Source organism: Euprymna scolopes, chromosome 3, assembly GCF_053919585.1.
Source record: "Euprymna scolopes isolate OS-2025 chromosome 3, ASM5391958v1, whole genome shotgun sequence".
NCBI classification, from domain to species: Eukaryota; Metazoa; Mollusca; class Cephalopoda; order Sepiida; family Sepiolidae; genus Euprymna; species Euprymna scolopes.
In genome coordinates this window covers 4,815,568-4,834,298 of record NC_136484.1, presented here as the reverse complement: position 1 = coordinate 4,834,298, position 18,731 = coordinate 4,815,568, and the positions used below count along the sequence as shown (strand labels likewise).

General features: G+C 33.4%; 1 protein-coding gene across 3 annotated transcripts in view; it reads left to right on the top strand.

Moving 5' to 3' along the window:
- LOC145252820 (transcription initiation factor TFIID subunit 1-like) overlaps positions 1 to 18,731 on the top strand; it is a 120,498-nt gene that overhangs the window by 13,319 nt on the left and 88,448 nt on the right. For all 3 annotated transcript variants that reach the window (XM_080112809.1, XM_080112804.1, XM_080112796.1), the window contains exons 2-6: positions 4,184 to 4,368; positions 5,376 to 5,487; positions 7,709 to 7,828; positions 10,390 to 10,748; positions 18,319 to 18,558. In XM_080112809.1, coding sequence (XP_079968935.1) covers positions 4,237 to 4,368; positions 5,376 to 5,487; positions 7,709 to 7,828; positions 10,390 to 10,748; positions 18,319 to 18,558 — 963 coding nt within the window. In that variant the 5' untranslated portion in view covers positions 4,184 to 4,236. The remainder of the gene's footprint in view (positions 1 to 4,183; positions 4,369 to 5,375; positions 5,488 to 7,708; positions 7,829 to 10,389; positions 10,749 to 18,318; positions 18,559 to 18,731) is intronic.

Here is an 18,731-nt window from a genome sequence, read left to right as displayed (position 1 = left end):
TAGTTGACTGAAGAGCTCTTGTTTTGGCAGTCTAGTGTCCTCCATGCGAGCCACATGGCCAGACCATCTCAGTCGATGTTTCATGATCAAAGCCTCAATGCTGGTGACATTGGCTCTTTCGAAGACAATTATGTTGGACACATAATCATCCCATTTAATCCACATGATGATCCAGTTTTTTCTGGTGAAACTGTTCAAGTTTTTTAAGGTTTTTACTGTAGATGGTCCAGGTCTCGCACACGTATAATAGGGTGGAGACAACTATGGCGTTGTATACCATCATCTTTGTCTGGATGGTTAGATCTTTGTTCTTGAAGACCTTGGTGAACAGTCTTCCAAAAGCAGTGTGGCCTGCCTATAGTCAGTTTTTGATTTCTTTCAAGCAGTTAGCTTGAGTGGAAAGAATACTGCCCAGGTTTTTTATATATGGGTTATGGAATTGCATTCATCTGCAAAAGATCTAGCTAATTTGCATATTCTTTTAAACATTCATTTTAATTCCCTATTAGTTTTTTTTTTTTCGGTTTTCTTATGGGATTATCATCTTTAGTTAACTATTCTATGTAATTATATTCATACAGATATTCTACATGATTTATACATGCGTAATATTTGCATAAAAAGATTATAGTAAACACAAACATTTTTCTATATTTATTTATGTATGTGTATATATATATTTGTTAAAAAATTTTGCCTACCAAACTCCTCTATCAGCTTTTGGTCTACAGGCATGAAACTTAATATATAAAGTTTTGCATAGGTTCACGAACCTATGCAAAACTTTATATTTGGGTTTTAGCCCAAGAAAATCAGTACAAAAGTGTAAAAAAGAAATTTGCCCGGTCAAGGCGAACGCCGGCATTACAAATATGCATGCATAACTTAATAGCTATTGGTTCATGTTTTAATTTTTAGCCTTGCAGCAAACATGTCTTCATAGCTCAGGCATTAACGTTAAAGGAAAAAGTAAATTGTAAGCTAAATGTTTTGGTTTCAATTCTCGGTGGTGGCACACGAGTCATCTTTTGTATTAATTTTTTAAATCATTACAATATATTGGATCCAATATAATGTAATAATGAATACAAAATCTGCATTAATCAAAATATCATATTTAAACATATTTTACGACCGGGCAATGTCGGACGGCCTGCTAGTTAATTATGTAAATTAAATAAATTAACTTTAAAAAATATTTATAAATAATACAATTAAAACAATTCTATTATAACAGACAATAGCATGGAGCCGATTATTAAAATAGATTTTCTTTAATGTAACATGCAAATGAGGTTACTTCTTGAATGTACATTTCTTTTGAATAAAAAGTATATGTAGAAATCGTTCTGGAATGAAAGTGTGTAAACGTCCATTTTCAGTTTGAAAATTAATTTGTGAAACAGTGTATGTTTTGTACATATTAAATTGTGAACAGACAGGAAATACGACTTTATTATAATAAATTAACAGCATATTTTGTGACGGCCTTAATGTTAACGGTAGGAGTACATCGGGTTTCTTTATTGAGTCCACAGCTTTTCATTTGTTTTTAAAAGCAATGCCCATAGAGTTCCGTACGGATTGCCTAGAAAAGATGTTGTATACTGATGAGTTAGTAGTTGCCTGGAAAACAATGGAGGATCTATTTGTTACGTTAAAGACTTGGAGGAATTCTGTGGAAAGTATTGAAAATGAATGTTCCTATGACAAGATGATGATCAACAGTTGTAGCTGCCAAAAAGAGAAAAGACTCCTTGCTCAGTTCATGTGTTGCGTTATTATCTAAATTGTTTTTATATATTCTTACTAACATGTCATATATATATATGGCTCATTCCATGTCAAATCAACAAATTTTTTTGGGGCAGATACCATGTCTGACACGGACTTTTTTCAAATTTGCTACACTTATAGATCTCCATGAAAGAAATTGTGTGGCGTCTGTTTAACTTCTCAAGGACAAGGGGTTCCTGAGATATGACCTTGACCTTTTTAGGAAAAATGTCAAAAAATGTGAATAGTGACCAACTTTGAAAGACGACATCTCAGTTGTTTGTTGACCTGCAAAGTTCGTTCATATATCATTGTAAAGCACATGCGTAGATGTATAATTTTATTTGGGTGTATTTTCTTTTTAGAGGTTAAATAAAACAGTTGACCTTGACATTTTCCTGACATGTCAAAAACATTAAAATGGAAATTATAGTGTCCCTTTTGAAGAGAGTTGGCTACAAATAATAACTGTAAGCTTCTATATAACAAGATAATGGCATTCTGCATCTAGTCTGGTGCACTGCAGCATCTGCTCTGGCTATAAAGTCAAAGTTGGAGTTACCTCTCCGGATGCAGGCCTGAGCAGGTATTAAGGAGACGTAGGCATGGTCAGTTACCAGGGCCCTCCTCTCGGTGTTGCAAACTAAGTTTGGTGGAAAGGCAAGGCAATAGGATCGGAGTCAGTGTAACTGTACGAGTTGCTGGAAAGGTGTTTCAGTGCTTCACCATCTGCCTATCGGGACTCCAAACAGGATTTTATATCAGGATTTACTACCTTAGTCTTTGCTTTTCCCAAGGCACCCACAAGACAGTGGAGCTATTTGATCATCGCTGGTGAAAATTTAAAAAAAAAATATTTCTAATTTTGACAGAAATAATGGACATCATCATCGTTTTTATGGTTGTATCAGAATGAAAGCGAAATTCTTGAGTAATTCCTCTTCAAAACAGTCTATTATATTATTTGGAATTTTTTAAACGATTGTTTTCATTTTGTTATTTCTACAACATTTCAGCTGATGTAACCTCTGACCTTCTTCAGGTTTATCTTGCCAAACTCTGCAGATTCACAAGTTCAACAAAATACATCTGAAGAAGGTCGGAGGTTACATCGACCAAAACATTGTGAGAATAACACTCAAGACGACAATAGTAGTCCGAAGATATATAATATTAATAATCAGTCCTCGTCTTAAAAATCTGAAACACAGAATCAGTTAAATATTTGAAACGTTTAAGAATCTTAAGCATAAAATCCTTTTATCAAAATAAATGAAGTTAGCACTAAAGAATCCAAAAGACGGTTGATGTGCAAACAAAATAATCAATGATGGTCTATTAAAAAATAAGGTTTTTTTCATTATTGTGATTGTAAAAAGGCTCTTCGAGGTGTCTTCAATAAGTTTCCAGATTTTATTCATGTGGACCTTTTATTCATGTGGACACTTTTATTGATAGTACACACATGAAGCTATAGTCCTCTTCAAAGTAATCTCCTCCAGCTGCAATGCACCTGTTATACCGTTCCAACAACTTTTGGAAGGCCCTATGAAAGTCCTCTTCTGTGAGTGTGTCAATGACCCTCGTCACAGCCTCTTTCGTATCCTTAATTGTTTCATAACAACAGCCTCTAAGGTTTTCCTTGAGTTTAAGGAATAACCAAAAGTCACAGAAAGCAAGGTCTGAACTATAGGGAGAGTAATTGTCTTGATGCTCATCTTGGCCAAATAGTCTGTGACAAGGATGGAATTGTGGACCGGTGCATTCGCGCAAATCTTCCTCATCTTCAGTTCCTCATGAATAATTGTATGTACAGTTCCCACACTAACATCCAACTGTGCACTTAATGTCTGCATAGACACATGGTGATTTTCATGAAATTCTATATTTGTTTCTGACTTCCTTACTCCTCCCATACCTCTCATCATCCCTCAGAGACTCCCTGTCTTCTTTAAATCACTTATGCCACTCAAAAACTGATTCTTAATTCATGCAAGATGGTTCAAAAGCATTCTGAAGCATTCCATACGTTTCTGTGGCATTTTTTCAAGTTTAAAACAGAATTTTATTGCATATCGTTCTTCTAAAGTATTCTTGTGTCCAGATTGCATTTTTAAAATTTACCAGCTGTTACAATCAGGCTTTAGTAGAGTGTATTCCAATTCTTGCAGTAGCTGTTCATTTGAACCTGAAATCATAAAAATTAGTCATCTCATAAGATGTATAGCAATAACATACTGAGTTTTCAAGAGTCTACAACAATTTTAAATGCTTGTACAAAAAAAGTCTGGCAACTTATTTAAGGCAGCTCATGAAATTATTATTTAAAAAAATAACTTCTTTTTTGATTCTGTTTCAAAATTATGTTCATAAAACTTTACTATTTTTCTTTTTCTTTTTTTTGCAGTGGATTTGAAATTGAGCTGATGTGACTCTTTTGTGTCTGATCAGTTTTTCTTGATGGATAGCGAGGAGGAGCACGAAGATCATGCGGGGGAGGAGGCGAATCCATCCACCCTGACTTGCCTCACTGGATTCCTGTTTGGAAATATTGATGAAAAGGGACAATTAGAAGAAGACTTTTTGGATGCAGTGAGTTCAGCCATATTGGATTTTTACTTTTTTATGAATTTAATCTATACTCCTATAAATTCGTTTTTCTTTTGTGTGTATTAATATTCATATTAAAAACCCTCTTTTCTATTTATTTAAAAAGAAAATACAATTTTCTTATATATGGATTGTGGAATTGCATTCACTAGCAAAAGATCTAACTAATTTGCATATTCTTTTAAACATTTTAATTCCCTATTAGTTGCTTTGGTTTTCTTATGGTATAATCATCTTTAGTTAACTATTACGTGTAATTATAGTCATGCAGATATTCTACATAATTCATACTTGCATAAATTTGCGTAAAAAGTTTATAGTAAACACAAACTTGTTTCCATATATATTTATGTATACGTATATATTTTTGTTTAACAAATTTTGCCTACCAAACTCCTCATAGAGTTTTTGGTCTACAGACATGAAACTTCATATATAAGGTATTTGAATCCATGCAAAACTTTATATTTCGGTTTTAGCCCAGAAAAATCTGTGTAAAAGTGTGAAAATTAAAAAAATGAAATTTGCCAGGTGAAGGTCGAACGCCGGCATTATGAATGCAGCACATAGTAGCTATTGGTTTGTTTTAATTTTTAGCCGTGCAGTAAAGATATTTTCATGGCCCAGTCATTGACGGCAGAGGCAAAGTGTTTTCCATCTTGGATTTTGCTTGCCACATATACAGACTTTTGAACTGAACTGTTTATTTAATCCATGGGGGTACACTGCCTCGTTCCATCAGCTATGATTGGGTAAAAGTGTAAATTATTTTCGGTCATAGCTGATTAAAGGAGATAATCTCCTGTCATGGATTAAATAAACAGTTTGATTCGAAATTGCATAGAGGATTGCAAGTTTGAAAAAATACACTTGAAAATTTTACAGTGGTCAACACGTCGTTAAAATAAGAACCAAGGTGAAGAAAGAAGACTGAATAATCCAATCCCTCTTCTGAAAACTTGATAAAAAAAAACTTCTTTTCATTTCAGGAATCTAAAAAGCAACTTGGTTCGTTGAGTTTGCTAAGTCAAATGGTGCGTGAAATTACGTCAGATGAACAAACGACAGACTGTAATGTTGATAAAGATGACGGGCTTGAAAGTGAGTGCCCCTCCCCCCTTCTATTTTTTGAATTTTTTTATTTTCCATATAAAATAACATTAAAACTTTCTTAATTTTCATTTGTCATCTCTCTGAAATGTTAACCCAGTTAAAAAATAATGACTACATTTATGAAAATCTTAATTCATTGTTAATTTTCACCCCCAATGTTTTCACTATCCTTCCCTTAAAGCAGTCAAGATTAACATTTTTTTCCATAAAAAAAATCACAATGAATAAATATTTGAAGATATTAAGAGCTAAGAGCATAAAAATCTTTACCAAAATAATTGTATTTGGCAAAAATAATTCTAAAAAGGGTTGATATGATGTAAAGCAAAACACCTAAAACTCCTGACAAATTCCCAAAATTAAATATGTCAACTGTTTTTGGTGGCGTAATTAATTCTGTAAATAATCCAAAATCTGTGGAGAAATAAATATCCTTTCTGTGTTTTCACCCAACAATTGTCTTCGTTACTATGAAGATATCCTAGTCCATGTCAGTAAATTCTTCCATGTTTTCGGTGAACCTTTTTGTTTATTTCATAAAACTCCTAGAATTTCTGCAATGTTTATTGTTGGATTTCTGTAATATTGTTCTATGGCATTGGCAGACATCGGTTCTAGGGTTCATACCAACCTAAGTTCATCATGGCATCATTCCACAACCTCGGGCTTGGCATAATCCATTAAGTTGTTCTGATGTTCTGGTTCAGTACTAGGAAGTCCACCTTCCCAGGCATTACCTTCTCCTTTGAAAGTAGTTGTGGTGGGGGTTTATTGCCAGTCAACTGAAGCACACCTACCGATAAATGCCAATGGATTCATTTTCAGCTATTTTTGTACTCAATTAGTGCCCTCTCACAGGAGCTGCTTTGCACCACCTAGCCTTGTGCCATATCTAATTGGGGAAGCAATTCGTGTCATGTGTCATTGGCAGATGCCATTATTTTTGTCACTGCTTTATTTTTTTATCTACAGATATGTTTTTTTCAGAGTTATTGCTTATGAAGGCCAAAAAGCTACTCTAGGATAAAATCACTCATCTCATGGCTGAGATATTGTTTGCTGATAATTTTTTGGAGTCTTTCGTTCTCATACGCAGATTTGTCCTCTTTTGTGATTCTGATCTTTTGGCACATTTTTATGTTTTCATTCTTATTGTACCTTGTAGGTTGGCAATCGGGGAAAACCAAAGTTTTATTTTATTTGCAGCCAAATCCACAATAAGTTGTTTAAAACATGGAGGGGATCAATTGACGATGACGGGCAGCACAAGTGAAATGGCAACAGGCATAAAAAGTTCGAAGTCATTTGTGAACTGTCTGACCTCAAGTATGAGACCAGAAGATAAAATCTGAAAAATAATCTGAATAACTTCTGTTTGATATTTGAACCTTGAATAACTTAAACATTGTTGTCCAAAAGAATTCATTAAAAACATATTAAATATTGTACAAGACATATCATGCGCTTTTGGATGTTAATATTTCAACAAATTTCCAAGCATTTAACACTCAAATCTTTGTTTTGTCGCAATTAATGAATCACTCCTTAATAAATCCTTTAGCCTTGATTAACTGATTTTCATTCCATATCTATTATGTAAAAGTCAGACATCTGCTAAGGTGGAGTACATGAGGGGTTGCTCAGAGAACTCTTTGTCTTGAGTTCAAAATCAACTTCACAATCTAGTGGGAGGGGGTGATCTCTTCTGTCCTCTACAGTTGCTTTCTCACAGAAGAGATATTGCTACTCTTTCTGGACTTGTAATTTTCATGGATCGTGCTCGACTAAACTTCAATCTTTGATTTCTCCTCCTTCAGCAACAACTCATCTTCCTATCACAACTACAAAGAACTTTTCTTCCTTTGCTATCCAAACATCAAACAAAATTTCAAGTAACCGGATTTCTTTTCAACTGTGTAGATGTTATCACGAGATTGCTTGCCTGTGGACTATGTGATCATCTTCAAATCCAATGCCAAAGAACGCTTAAACCAATCTCATAAATCATCCAATTTTATTCCATTTATTTTCAATCCTCTCATAATATTTTTTACTATTCAACTAAAAATCTTTCCATTTCATTAACTCCTCGAGTGACTTTTAGATTTTATAAGGTAACAAAAAAAGTTTGTTTAAAGTTTGTTCAACATAAAATGTTAAATTACAACTGTTTTATTTTCTTTTTAAAACAATTTTTTAAATTTTTTAGATTTCAGTGCCAAAGCTGTAAATGCTGTGGATTTCTCCGACATCACTGAAGTTGCTGATGAAGATGATGAGGATAAAAAAATTAAAGAAGTTATGTCCAGTTTGCGGGTCCTTCCTCCAGGTGAGTGTGAATCTCTCAAATATTTTTCTCTTTAAAAAAAAACAAAAAAATTCATTCAAGATTTATTTTTGGCTAAAAATCATGCAAATTTCTTATCTACAAAGCAATTTGGATGTTTGTCTATCATACTTGAGATTTTCTAATAGTGACAAAACTAATCAAATGAATAAAAGACTATGATTACATTTAGAGATTGGAAAACAGAGAGACAAGAACGAGAAGTGATTTCACTACAATTTAAAAAGTTATGACATTTCAAATTATATGTTAATCCTGCTTCGTACAAACCCTTGTAGAGAAGTCTGCTTTATGTGGCTCCTTGTAGAGACGTCTGCTTCGTGCTGACCCTTGTAAAGCAAAATCTATAATATAAAGCTGAATGTCTGTGTATGTATGTATGTGTGTGTGTGTGTCTGGTCACGAATAGGCTCCTATATGATTGACTATTTTAAAATACTGATTACATATAATGATAGAAAATGTATCGAGACACAGAAATGGGTATGTTTGATCTGGCAGAACGGTGGTTCATTAAAATTGTGGGGTCTGCGTTCGCGCCTGGTCCACAAAGTATGGAAATAAAAAATTTAAAAATTTAAAAAAAAAACGTTTACAAGTGTTTTTGATATAGATGTACATAAGAATACTTTTATAAGTATGTTTCAACTTAAATAGGGATGGTATAATAAAATTGTGGGGTCTGCGTTTGCGCCTGGCCTCTATAGAATGGAAATAGGCACAAACTTTAATAAAGACTTTTCATATCTATCTGGGTAAGTATACTTTGATAATTATGTTTCAGTTTGAAGAAATATGATATAATCAAATTATGGGGTGTTCGTTTGCACCTGACCTCCATAGAATGGAAATATGTCGCAAAGTTTAATGAGGTTTTTTAATATAGATCCACAGAATATTGTGATAAGTGTTTCAGTGCGAACAGGTACGGTATAATAAATTATGGGGTTTATCTATTTTATTTTTACTTTCATCATATTTTGCTTTGGTTTTGACACCCCCAAATTCGAAGCTATCTCTTTACAACCCTTCCTTTTCATAACCTATCATACTTTCATAAATCAGAGTCCATTTTCTGTAGGCTGTTTTTGAACCCAGTCAACGACGGGTACTTTTGCTAGTTAGATATAAAAGTGCTTTTTAATATTTCAGCTCTCTAAATGTAGCACTACCAGACATCATAACATTCAGCGCTGGACAAGGCGCACACTGCTACTTAATTTGACACTCATAGTCTTTAAAATCAGTAACAAGTACATTTTCCCTACGTCCATCAAAATAAAACGTATATAACTGGATTCACAATAAAATTTACTTTAAAAATGGAATTTTAATATTTTTGTTGTGATTTGTATATTCAAAGAAATTGTTATTTAAATCCATCTATTAACGACGAAACATGCCAGCATAGCCAGCCCACTTTTTGCAAATAAACGGTCATGGTGTGTTCACATAAATACTCTTAGCGGAAGTTGTACCCGTCGGTGACGTGTTTCTAGTTGTATGTCTTTCCAGTCAAAAGTTAGAATATCTCAAAGTTGATGCTTTGTAGTACAAAGATAAGTAAAGATAGAAACTGTGTTCAAATACTATTTAATAGCGAATATATTAATTTCTTTTGTCCTAAAATTTGACTTTTTATGCATACATCGTGTGCTCACAAATATCTGTAAACAAAATGTTTGTCAACTTAAGAACATAAAGTATTCATTTTTTTTTATTTTTACTCTTATTTAGAAAACAAGTTTTTAATTATAGAAAAAAGAATGTTTTTTTAAAAAATAAATTCTTTGAAAAAAAATGACTGACAATGACCACTTGTTTTACTTGCTCAAAAACAAATACACAACAAATAAATGTTACCAAAGGCAAGTTACTCTTCTATTTACCTCGATAAATTGGTGTTGTAAATGTTTATTCTGTTAAAATAAAATAACTAGTGTTGAGCGTTACATGAGAACAAGAAAAAAATGGCTGTGATGTCTCTTGAAGTCTCGACAATTACTTTAAAATAAAAAAATTATACAAAATAGTGGTAGAAACCCACCCAATAATTGTCACAGCAACTTGAAGCCATTAAAATAAAATTTAATTATCCTAATTAGTTTAATGTACTTGAAAACATAATTGTAGTCTGTACAAAATTTTCTTTCATTTGATTTTTTTACAAGCCATATTTTATTAATAATTTCTTTGAATCGTGTTGTGGTGGCCATCTTGGATTTCCTGGTTGCCATCTTGGATTTTTCACGGTGTAATGATGACAAATGATAATGTCCATCAGAATAATATTTTGCATGATGATAAAGCCTTACCTCTCATTTTTTAACTGTTTTTTATGATGTTTCTACTTAAAGCATTAAAATGAAATTTAGTTTAATATACTTGAAAACATATTTCTGATCTGTACAAAATTTCCTTTAATTTGATATGCTACAAGCCATATTTTAATAATTTCTTTGAATCATGTTGTGGTGGTTATTTTAGATTTCCTGGCTACCATCTTGAATTTTCATTGCTCCATTTTTTTTTTTACCTTAAAGATGATAATGAGGAGGACTATGATGCAGCTCCTAAAGACTCCAAGTTGATGCCGCCACCCTCATGGGTACCCACGGGGATACCCGGTGAAATGGATTCCTCTCCAAGTCAAACTGATGACTCTAAACCTAAGCAATCATCGGAGGTGCCTGCAGTCAGTCTCTCGAATGAACAAGAGACTAATAAATTAACACCCGATGGTTGCATAGTGACTGAGCTGTCTAAGACGATTGACAGAACTAACGAGGAGAAGGAGATTGAAGGCAAAAAAAAACTGAGTACGCCACTTGCTTCGATGTTGCCAAAAGAATTGGAGTGTGTTGACGTCACTTCAATTTTTCCAAAATTTCGACCTGGAAAGGTAGGTTTATTTATTTACAGAATAAAAAAAAAGTATGGTTGGATTATTGTTGCACTTTTTTTTAATGACCGTCTAGTCTATATAATTCTTTTTTTTAATGACCATCTAGTCTATATAATTCTTTTTTTTAATGACCGTCTAGTCTATATAATTCTTTTTTTTAATGACCATCTAGTCTATATAATTCTTTTTTTTAATGACCATCTAGTCTATATAATTCTTTTTTTTAATGACCATCTAGTCTATATAATTCTTTTAAAAGTGTGTGCGGATATATATGTCGTCTATCAACCTGCTTTTAACAAAAATAAGTTGACAAGTTGTTTATTCAAAAACTTCATTTATTTCACACGACTCGCCGTATAGAAAGATAAAAGAGTGTGGGATGGGAGTGGCTTGGTGACAATGATGACATCTCGGTCAGCTCTCTCTCCTTCTACCTTTTGCTCTGGTTAGCATCTGTTTATATTGACAATTTCCCAGTCAGGAATTCATTTGATAGTCCTAACCAATACGAAAACATTCTGATGTCGATTGTCTAATATCTGGGTCAGTATCAAGAATGTTGATTCACAATGTTTGCACATTCTTCCTACATTTTAACTCCGCTTGGAATGTCAAAAATCCACTTGGACATTCTTCCTACATTTTAACTCTGCTTGGAATGTCAAAAATCCACTTGGACATTCTTCCTACATTTAAACTCCGCTTGGAATGTCAAAAATCCACTTGGACATTCTTCCTACATTTTAACTCTGCTTGGAATGTCAAAAATCCACTTGGACATTCTTCCTACATTTTAACTCTGCTTGGAATGTCAAAAATCCACTTGGACATTCTTCCTACATTTTAACTCCGCTTGGAATGTCAAAAATCCACTTGGACATTCTTCCTACATTTTAACTCTGCTTGGAATGTCAAAAATCCACTTGGACATTCTTCCTACATTTTAACTCTGCTTGGAATGTCAAAAATCCACTTGGACATTTTTCCTACATTTTAACTCCGCTTGGAATGTCAAAAATCCACTTGGACATTCTTCCTACATTTTAACTCCGCTTGGAATGTCAAAAATCCACTTGGACATTCTTCCTACATTTTAACTCCGCTTGGAATGTCAAAAATCCACTTGGACATTCTTCCTACATTTTAACTCCGCTTGGAATGTCAAAAATCCACTCGGACATTCTTCCTACATTTTAACTCCGCTTGGAATGTCAAAAATCCACTCGGACATTCTTCCTACATTTTAACTCTGCTTGGAATGTCAAAAATCCACTTGGACATTCTTCCTACATTTTAACTCTGCTTGGAATGTCAAAAATCCACTTAGACATTCTTCCTACATTTTAACTCCGCTTGGAATGTCAAAAATCCACTTGGACATTCTTCCTACATTTTAACTCCGCTTGGAATGTCAAAAATCCACAACCAGCGATAATTCTGGCATTGCCCAGCTCAATATGCAATATTATGAGCATAATATCTGGACAAACCAAAAAAAATGCTCAGACATTTTTCCCATTATTTTTCTTTTTAAAGATTAAAAATACATATAATCTTCTTTTTTATCTCTGTGGTTTGTATACGATTTTCGGTGCTTATTCAAATTGGCACTTATGGTGGCATTTAAAAGTAATAAAAATATAGAAATTTCTGTATGATGTGTGTAACAGTCAGAGGACAAAGATGAAAAATTCAAAAAAAACATAAATTGATCAGGTAGATTTTTTTATCAAAAAGATTTTACTTTTTTTTTAATGAGGGTGAAAAAAAAAAGCATCCAACAAATTGATGAATAAAAGCCAACAACCCTAATGCACATGGAAACAGTCAAAATAATCACTAATTATCTCCCCTTACGTTGTCTAGAAAAATATAACCATGTCTGTCATTTATTGGTAAAAAAAACCCCAGCAAATTTGTTTTTTGTAAATAATAAAAACTACTTGATCAATTTTTGTGATTTTTGGAATATGAAATCTTCATTCCATGACAAGTAGGTACAAAATAAGTCTTTCTTCATTTTTGTTTAAGTGCTAATCTGAATAAGCATCTGATTTTTATGAAAACGCTTCAGTCATAAAGGGAATTCAGTCATAAAGGGTGTTTGTACTTAAGATATTCAATTAATGTGATTGTTTTCTCCTGTGAAAGAAACTGGTTGCATTTAAAAAAAGCAAACTTCTCTCCATACATTATTAACCCTTTATGACCTGAATTATGATATAGATGATTAAAAAATATTTATTGTTAATTTTAGTTAGTTAAACGGTAATGATACTATGATTTAATGACTTTTTCACTATAATGATCTTTTATGAGGTTCAGTAGTTAAACTACAACTGAGAATTTTTGCATTTCATAAACTTACCTTATTATCTATAGTGCTTGAAAAAGTGTATTTTTGACAACAAACGAAATTATCATATTATCTGAGAAAGGTGGCAGCATATTGAATGCAAGCAATGGACAGTTGCAATCTGGAGGTGTCTGGCATCTACCCAGATACAAAACTAATACATACAAGGTGTGTTTGAATCAATTCCACTTTATTTATGTGGTTATATTTATTTATTTACGACTGAACAAATTAATTCGAGCAGGTCATAAAGGGTTAACATCTTGAACAAATTAATTCAAGCAGGTCATAAAGGGTTAACATCTTGAACAAATTAGTTCAAGCAGGTCATAAAGGGTTAACATCTTGAACAAATTAATTCGAGCAGGTCATAAAGGGTTAACATCTTGAACAAATTAGTTCAAGCAGGTCATAAAGGGTTAACATCTTGAACAAATTAATTCAAGCAGGTCATAAAGGGTTAACATCTTGAACAAATTAATTCAAGCAGGTCATAAAGGGTTAACATCTTGAACAAATTCTAGCAGGTCATAAAGGGTTAACATCTTGAACAAATTAATTCAAGCAGGTCATAAAGGGTTAACATCTTGAACAAATTAATTCGAGCAGGTCATAAAGGGTTAACATCTTGAACAAATTAATTCAAGCAGGTCATAAAGGGTTAACATCTTGAACAAATTAATTCAAGCAGGTCATAAAGGGTTAACATCTTGAACAAATTAGTTCGAGCAGGTTATAAAGGGTTAACATCTTGAACAAATTAATTCGAGCAGGTCATAAAGGGTTAACATCTTGAACAAATTAATTCGAGCAGGTCATAAAGGCTTAACATCTTGAACAAATTAATTCAAGCAGGTCATAAAGGGTTAACATCTTGAACAAATTAGTTCAAGCAGGTCATAAAGGGTTAACATCTTGAACAAATTAATTCGAGCAGGTCATAAAGGGTTGACATCTTGAACAAATTAATTCGAGCAGGTCATAAAGGGTTAACATCTTGAACAAATTAATTCAAGCAGGTCATAAAGGGTTAACATCTTGAACAAATTAGTTCAAGCAGGTCATAAAGGGTTAACATCTTGAACAAATTAATTCAAGCAGGTCATAAAGGGTTAACATCTTGAACAAATTAATTCAAGCAGGTCAAAAAAGGTTAACATCTTGAACAAATTAATTCAAGCAGGTCATAAAGGGTTAACATCTTGAACAAATTAATTCAAGCAGGTCATAAAGGGTTAACATCTTGAACAAATTAGTTCAAGCAGGTCATAAAGGGTTAACATCTTGAACAAATTAATTCGAGCAGGTCATAAAGGGTTAACATCTTGAACAAATTAATTCGAGCAGGTCATAAAGGGTTAACATCTTGAACAAATTAATTCAAGCAGGTCATAAAGGGTTAACATCTTGAACAAATTAATTCAAGCAGGTCATAAAGGGTTAACATCTTGAACAAATTAGTTCAAGCAGGTCATAAAGGGTTAACATCTTGAACAAATTAATTCGAGCAGGTCATAAAGGGTTAACATCTTGAACAAATTAATTCAAGCAGGTCATAAAGAGTTAACATCTTGAACAAATTAGTTCGAGCAGGTTATAAAGGGTTAACATCTTGAACAAATTAATTCGAGCAGGTCATAAAGGGTTAACATCTTGAACAAATTAATTTGAGCAGGTCATAAAGGGTTAACATCTTGAACAAATTAATTCGAGCAGGTCATAAAGGGTTAACATCTTGAACAAATTAGTTCGAGCAGGTCATAAAGGGTTAACATCTTGAACAAATTAATTCGAGCAGGTCATAAAGGGTTAACATCTTGAACAAATTAATTCAAGCAGGTCATAAAGGGTTAACATCTTGAACAAATTAATTCGAGCAGGTCATAAAGGGTTAACATCTTGAACAAATTAATTCAAGCAGGTCATAAAGGGTTTACATCTTGAACAAATTAGTTCAAGCAGGTCATAAAGGGTTAACATCTTGAACAAATTAATTCAAGCAGGTCATAAAGGGTTAACATCTTGAACAAATTAATTCGAGCAGGTCATAAAGGGTTAACATCTTGAACAAATTAATTCAAGCAGGTCATAAAGGGTTAACATCTTGAACAAATTAATTCAAGCAGGTCATAAAGGGTTAACATCTTGAACAAATTAATTCGAGCAGGTCATAAAGGGTTAACATCTTGAACAAATTAATTTGAGCAGGTCATAAAGGGTTAACATCTTGAACAAATTAATTCAAGCAGGTCATAAAGGGTTAACATCTTGAACAAATTAATTCAAGCAGGTCATAAAGGGTTAACATCTTGAACAAATTAATTCAAGCAGGTCATAAAGGGTTAACATCTTGAACAAATTAATTCAAGCAGGTCATAAAGGGTTACCATCTTGAACAAATTAATTCAAGCAGGTCATAAAGGGTTAACATCTTGAACAAATTAATTCAAGCAGGTCATAAAGGGTTAACATCTTGAACAAATTAATTCAAGCAGGTCATAAAGGGTTAACATCTTGAACAAATTAGTTCAAGCAGGTCATAAAGGGTTAACATCTTGAACAAATTAATTCAAGCAGGTCATAAAGGGTTAACATCTTGAACAAATTAATTCAAGCAGGTCATAAAGGGTTAACACTCTTTTTGAAATTTTAAGATGAGGATTGGTTATTCGCATTATTTGGATTCATCTGACTACTATTCTCATTTTGAGTGTCATTTTCACAACATTTCATTCAGTCAATGTAACCTCTGACTTTCTTCAGGTGTATCATGTCGAACTCGTAAATTTGGATGGAATTTCGAACGGAACCTTTTACTTCACAGAGGTAGCAAGGACCCGTGGTGCAGTGATTAGAGTATTTGGAAAAATCAATTGTAAAGTGATATTTTGAAGGTTGAAGGTTCAATTCTCAATGTGGGCAACCGAAAAATACAAGTGCAGATTACTTAGGACCTCTATCGAATTATGACTGACAGAACAAAAGGATGGAGTAGTGTGTGAACATTGGGGGGGGGGTGCTCAGACCACTCTTTTCAACCTTGATAGTTTTTTTTTTTTTTTTTTACAAGGTGGTTACCACATATCAAGGCCCAGCGGCCACTCAAGAATAAGAGTTAATATGTGCATTGTAGTCATTGGGATAGTAATATAGAAATTGGTTAGTAATCAGATTATTTGTGAGAACGGTTCAATTAGAACTTATTCATGTTGGGCTTGAACTACAATATTGTAGTCGGCTGGAAAGCCAACCAGTAGAACAGTGTCACAGACAGGCAGTTCTAGGAAAGAAACTTTAACGGAATTCATGTTTAGATTTAGGCACCGAAAGTGGTGAAATTTATTACAGAACCGATTTGAAAACCTAGTGTGTGTGTTTGGAGGTTCTTCTACCCCTTACAGCCTCTTTCTCAAGTGAAATGTTTGTCTTTCTCTGCTCTGTGGTTATTTTCATGGCGTTCAACTGAGTTTCAGTTCTACTTTGTAAACCATTTACAACAAAAACTTGTTTAGCTACAACAACTGTTGATAATTTTCCTTTCTCCTTCCATTCCCAAAAACTGTCTGTGGAACACAATACCAAGAGGCTGTTTCCCAACTGACTATAACATGATCATTTTCAAGTTCTATGTTAACAAATTCTATTAACTTTAATTTCTGGCCAGTTGTAATCATTGTTGTTTCATTGTCCTGCAGACCAATTCATTAATCCTTATCCTCGAGTGGCCTGTAGGCCTTAAGTGAATATTTGTTAGTATATAAAAACAACGAAAAAATCACACAATGAAATAACTTTCAAATAACAATTTTATAAATATATTGTATCATACATAATCTATAGGGTTGATGTCGAACAAAAAACATCTAATTTTTAGTTGACTCATTCGTGTTATTTTAAGATTTCAGTTTACGAATATGTATTTCTTTTTAGTTTATTTAAAAAGTCGTCATACGGAAAAATCTGTTCAAAAATGCATTTTAAGATGAAATTTAAGTTTATAGAATGCAGAACGATGCAAAGGTGTGACGGATAGACTTAAACTGACACAACTTAAGATATAAACATCCAGTATAGCAGCAAGTCCTAGGAACATCAATGGGAAAGAACAATTAGAAATGATTTATATACCATACATTACGACCATGTAATCCTTACAGCTGAAACTGCTGCTGCCAAACCTGACGTAGTTATATGAAATAAGTCAGAGTCACAACCTTGATTGAAGTGCGCGTCCCTAATGATGGAGGTCTGAACAGAGCTGAAAGGGAGAAACAGACGAAATATCCAGGTCTCATGTATGATATGAAAAGAAACAAATCTTAGAGAGATATCAATCATACCAGTTATTATAGATGCCATGGGGCTTATGAGGAAGAACCTGAAGTCCTACCTAACTAATATTCCTGGTGAACGAAGAGATCCAGACAATTGCACTTAAGGGAACAACGAGGATACTAAAAAGAGCTCTCGGTTGGTTTCAATACAAAGCAGGGCAATGTTGGCAGCTGGTTTGGCTGCCCCATACCCAACGTTACAATCTTCAAAAGAAGAAAATTAAAAAAAGAAAAAAGAAAAGTGGAATCAGTTATGCAGTTTCACTTTTATCAATCTAATTCATGTGTATATGTATAACCATAAAGATATACATTTTATATACAATAGTTTACATGTAAGATGTTCTTACTTATGTCAGGTGGTGTATCTGTGATGCTGTAGAACATCTTTAAATATAGCATCACGGACACACCACCTGACCGCCTGATGCAAGTAATAACATCCTACATGTAAAATATTGTGTGTGTGTGTGTGTGTATATATATATATATATATATATATATATATATATATATATATATATATACTAACTATATTGCTAAAAGGAAAGATCTTCCTCTCTTCTTAACTGTTTCACTTCAGACTTCCTGTCCATAACGTCATATCTTGTAACCCTAATTTTAATCTTTAACTTAATGGAAGTTTCCACATATCTATTTATTCTAACTCTACATGGAAAATACCATTTTAAAGATTATTTTTGACCATCCTCTCCACCCCTCCAATCTTGCTACAAGAAACTTTTTCCACAACTTTTTATGACATCAGTAAATGTTTGGTTGCTTTGACATCTCACACACTTTTAAATGAACGATTCCAAATGTGTTCCCTTAGAAACCCATCTAGAATGTCTACTTCATTGTGTTTTTGTAGGTTTTGCGATTTTCCCGACTATTTCGACCCGTGCACATGCCTCATGTATGGAAGCGGAAGCGGCGGAAGAAGCCGGTTGAAGAGGAAAAAGATGGATCTAAAAAACTACGAGTAGAAGGAGAGGCAGAAACCGGACTGGACAGTGGATCAAAAGACACAGATAACGAAAGTGACGAAGATATAATCAAGTTGAACCTTGGCAGACCACCAACATCGGATGATTGTTTAACGGATGAAGAGGTAAAGTCTCAACACGTTTTTCTTTAACATAAAAACTTTTACACTTTTGCAATATTTATTTTCAACAATTCCTACCACCATTGCTGTTTAGGTTGCAACTTCAACCAATATCCTCTGGCTTTCTTTACGTGTAGCATTTAATATAGTTGCTTATTTTTTGTGTAGTGCATGAT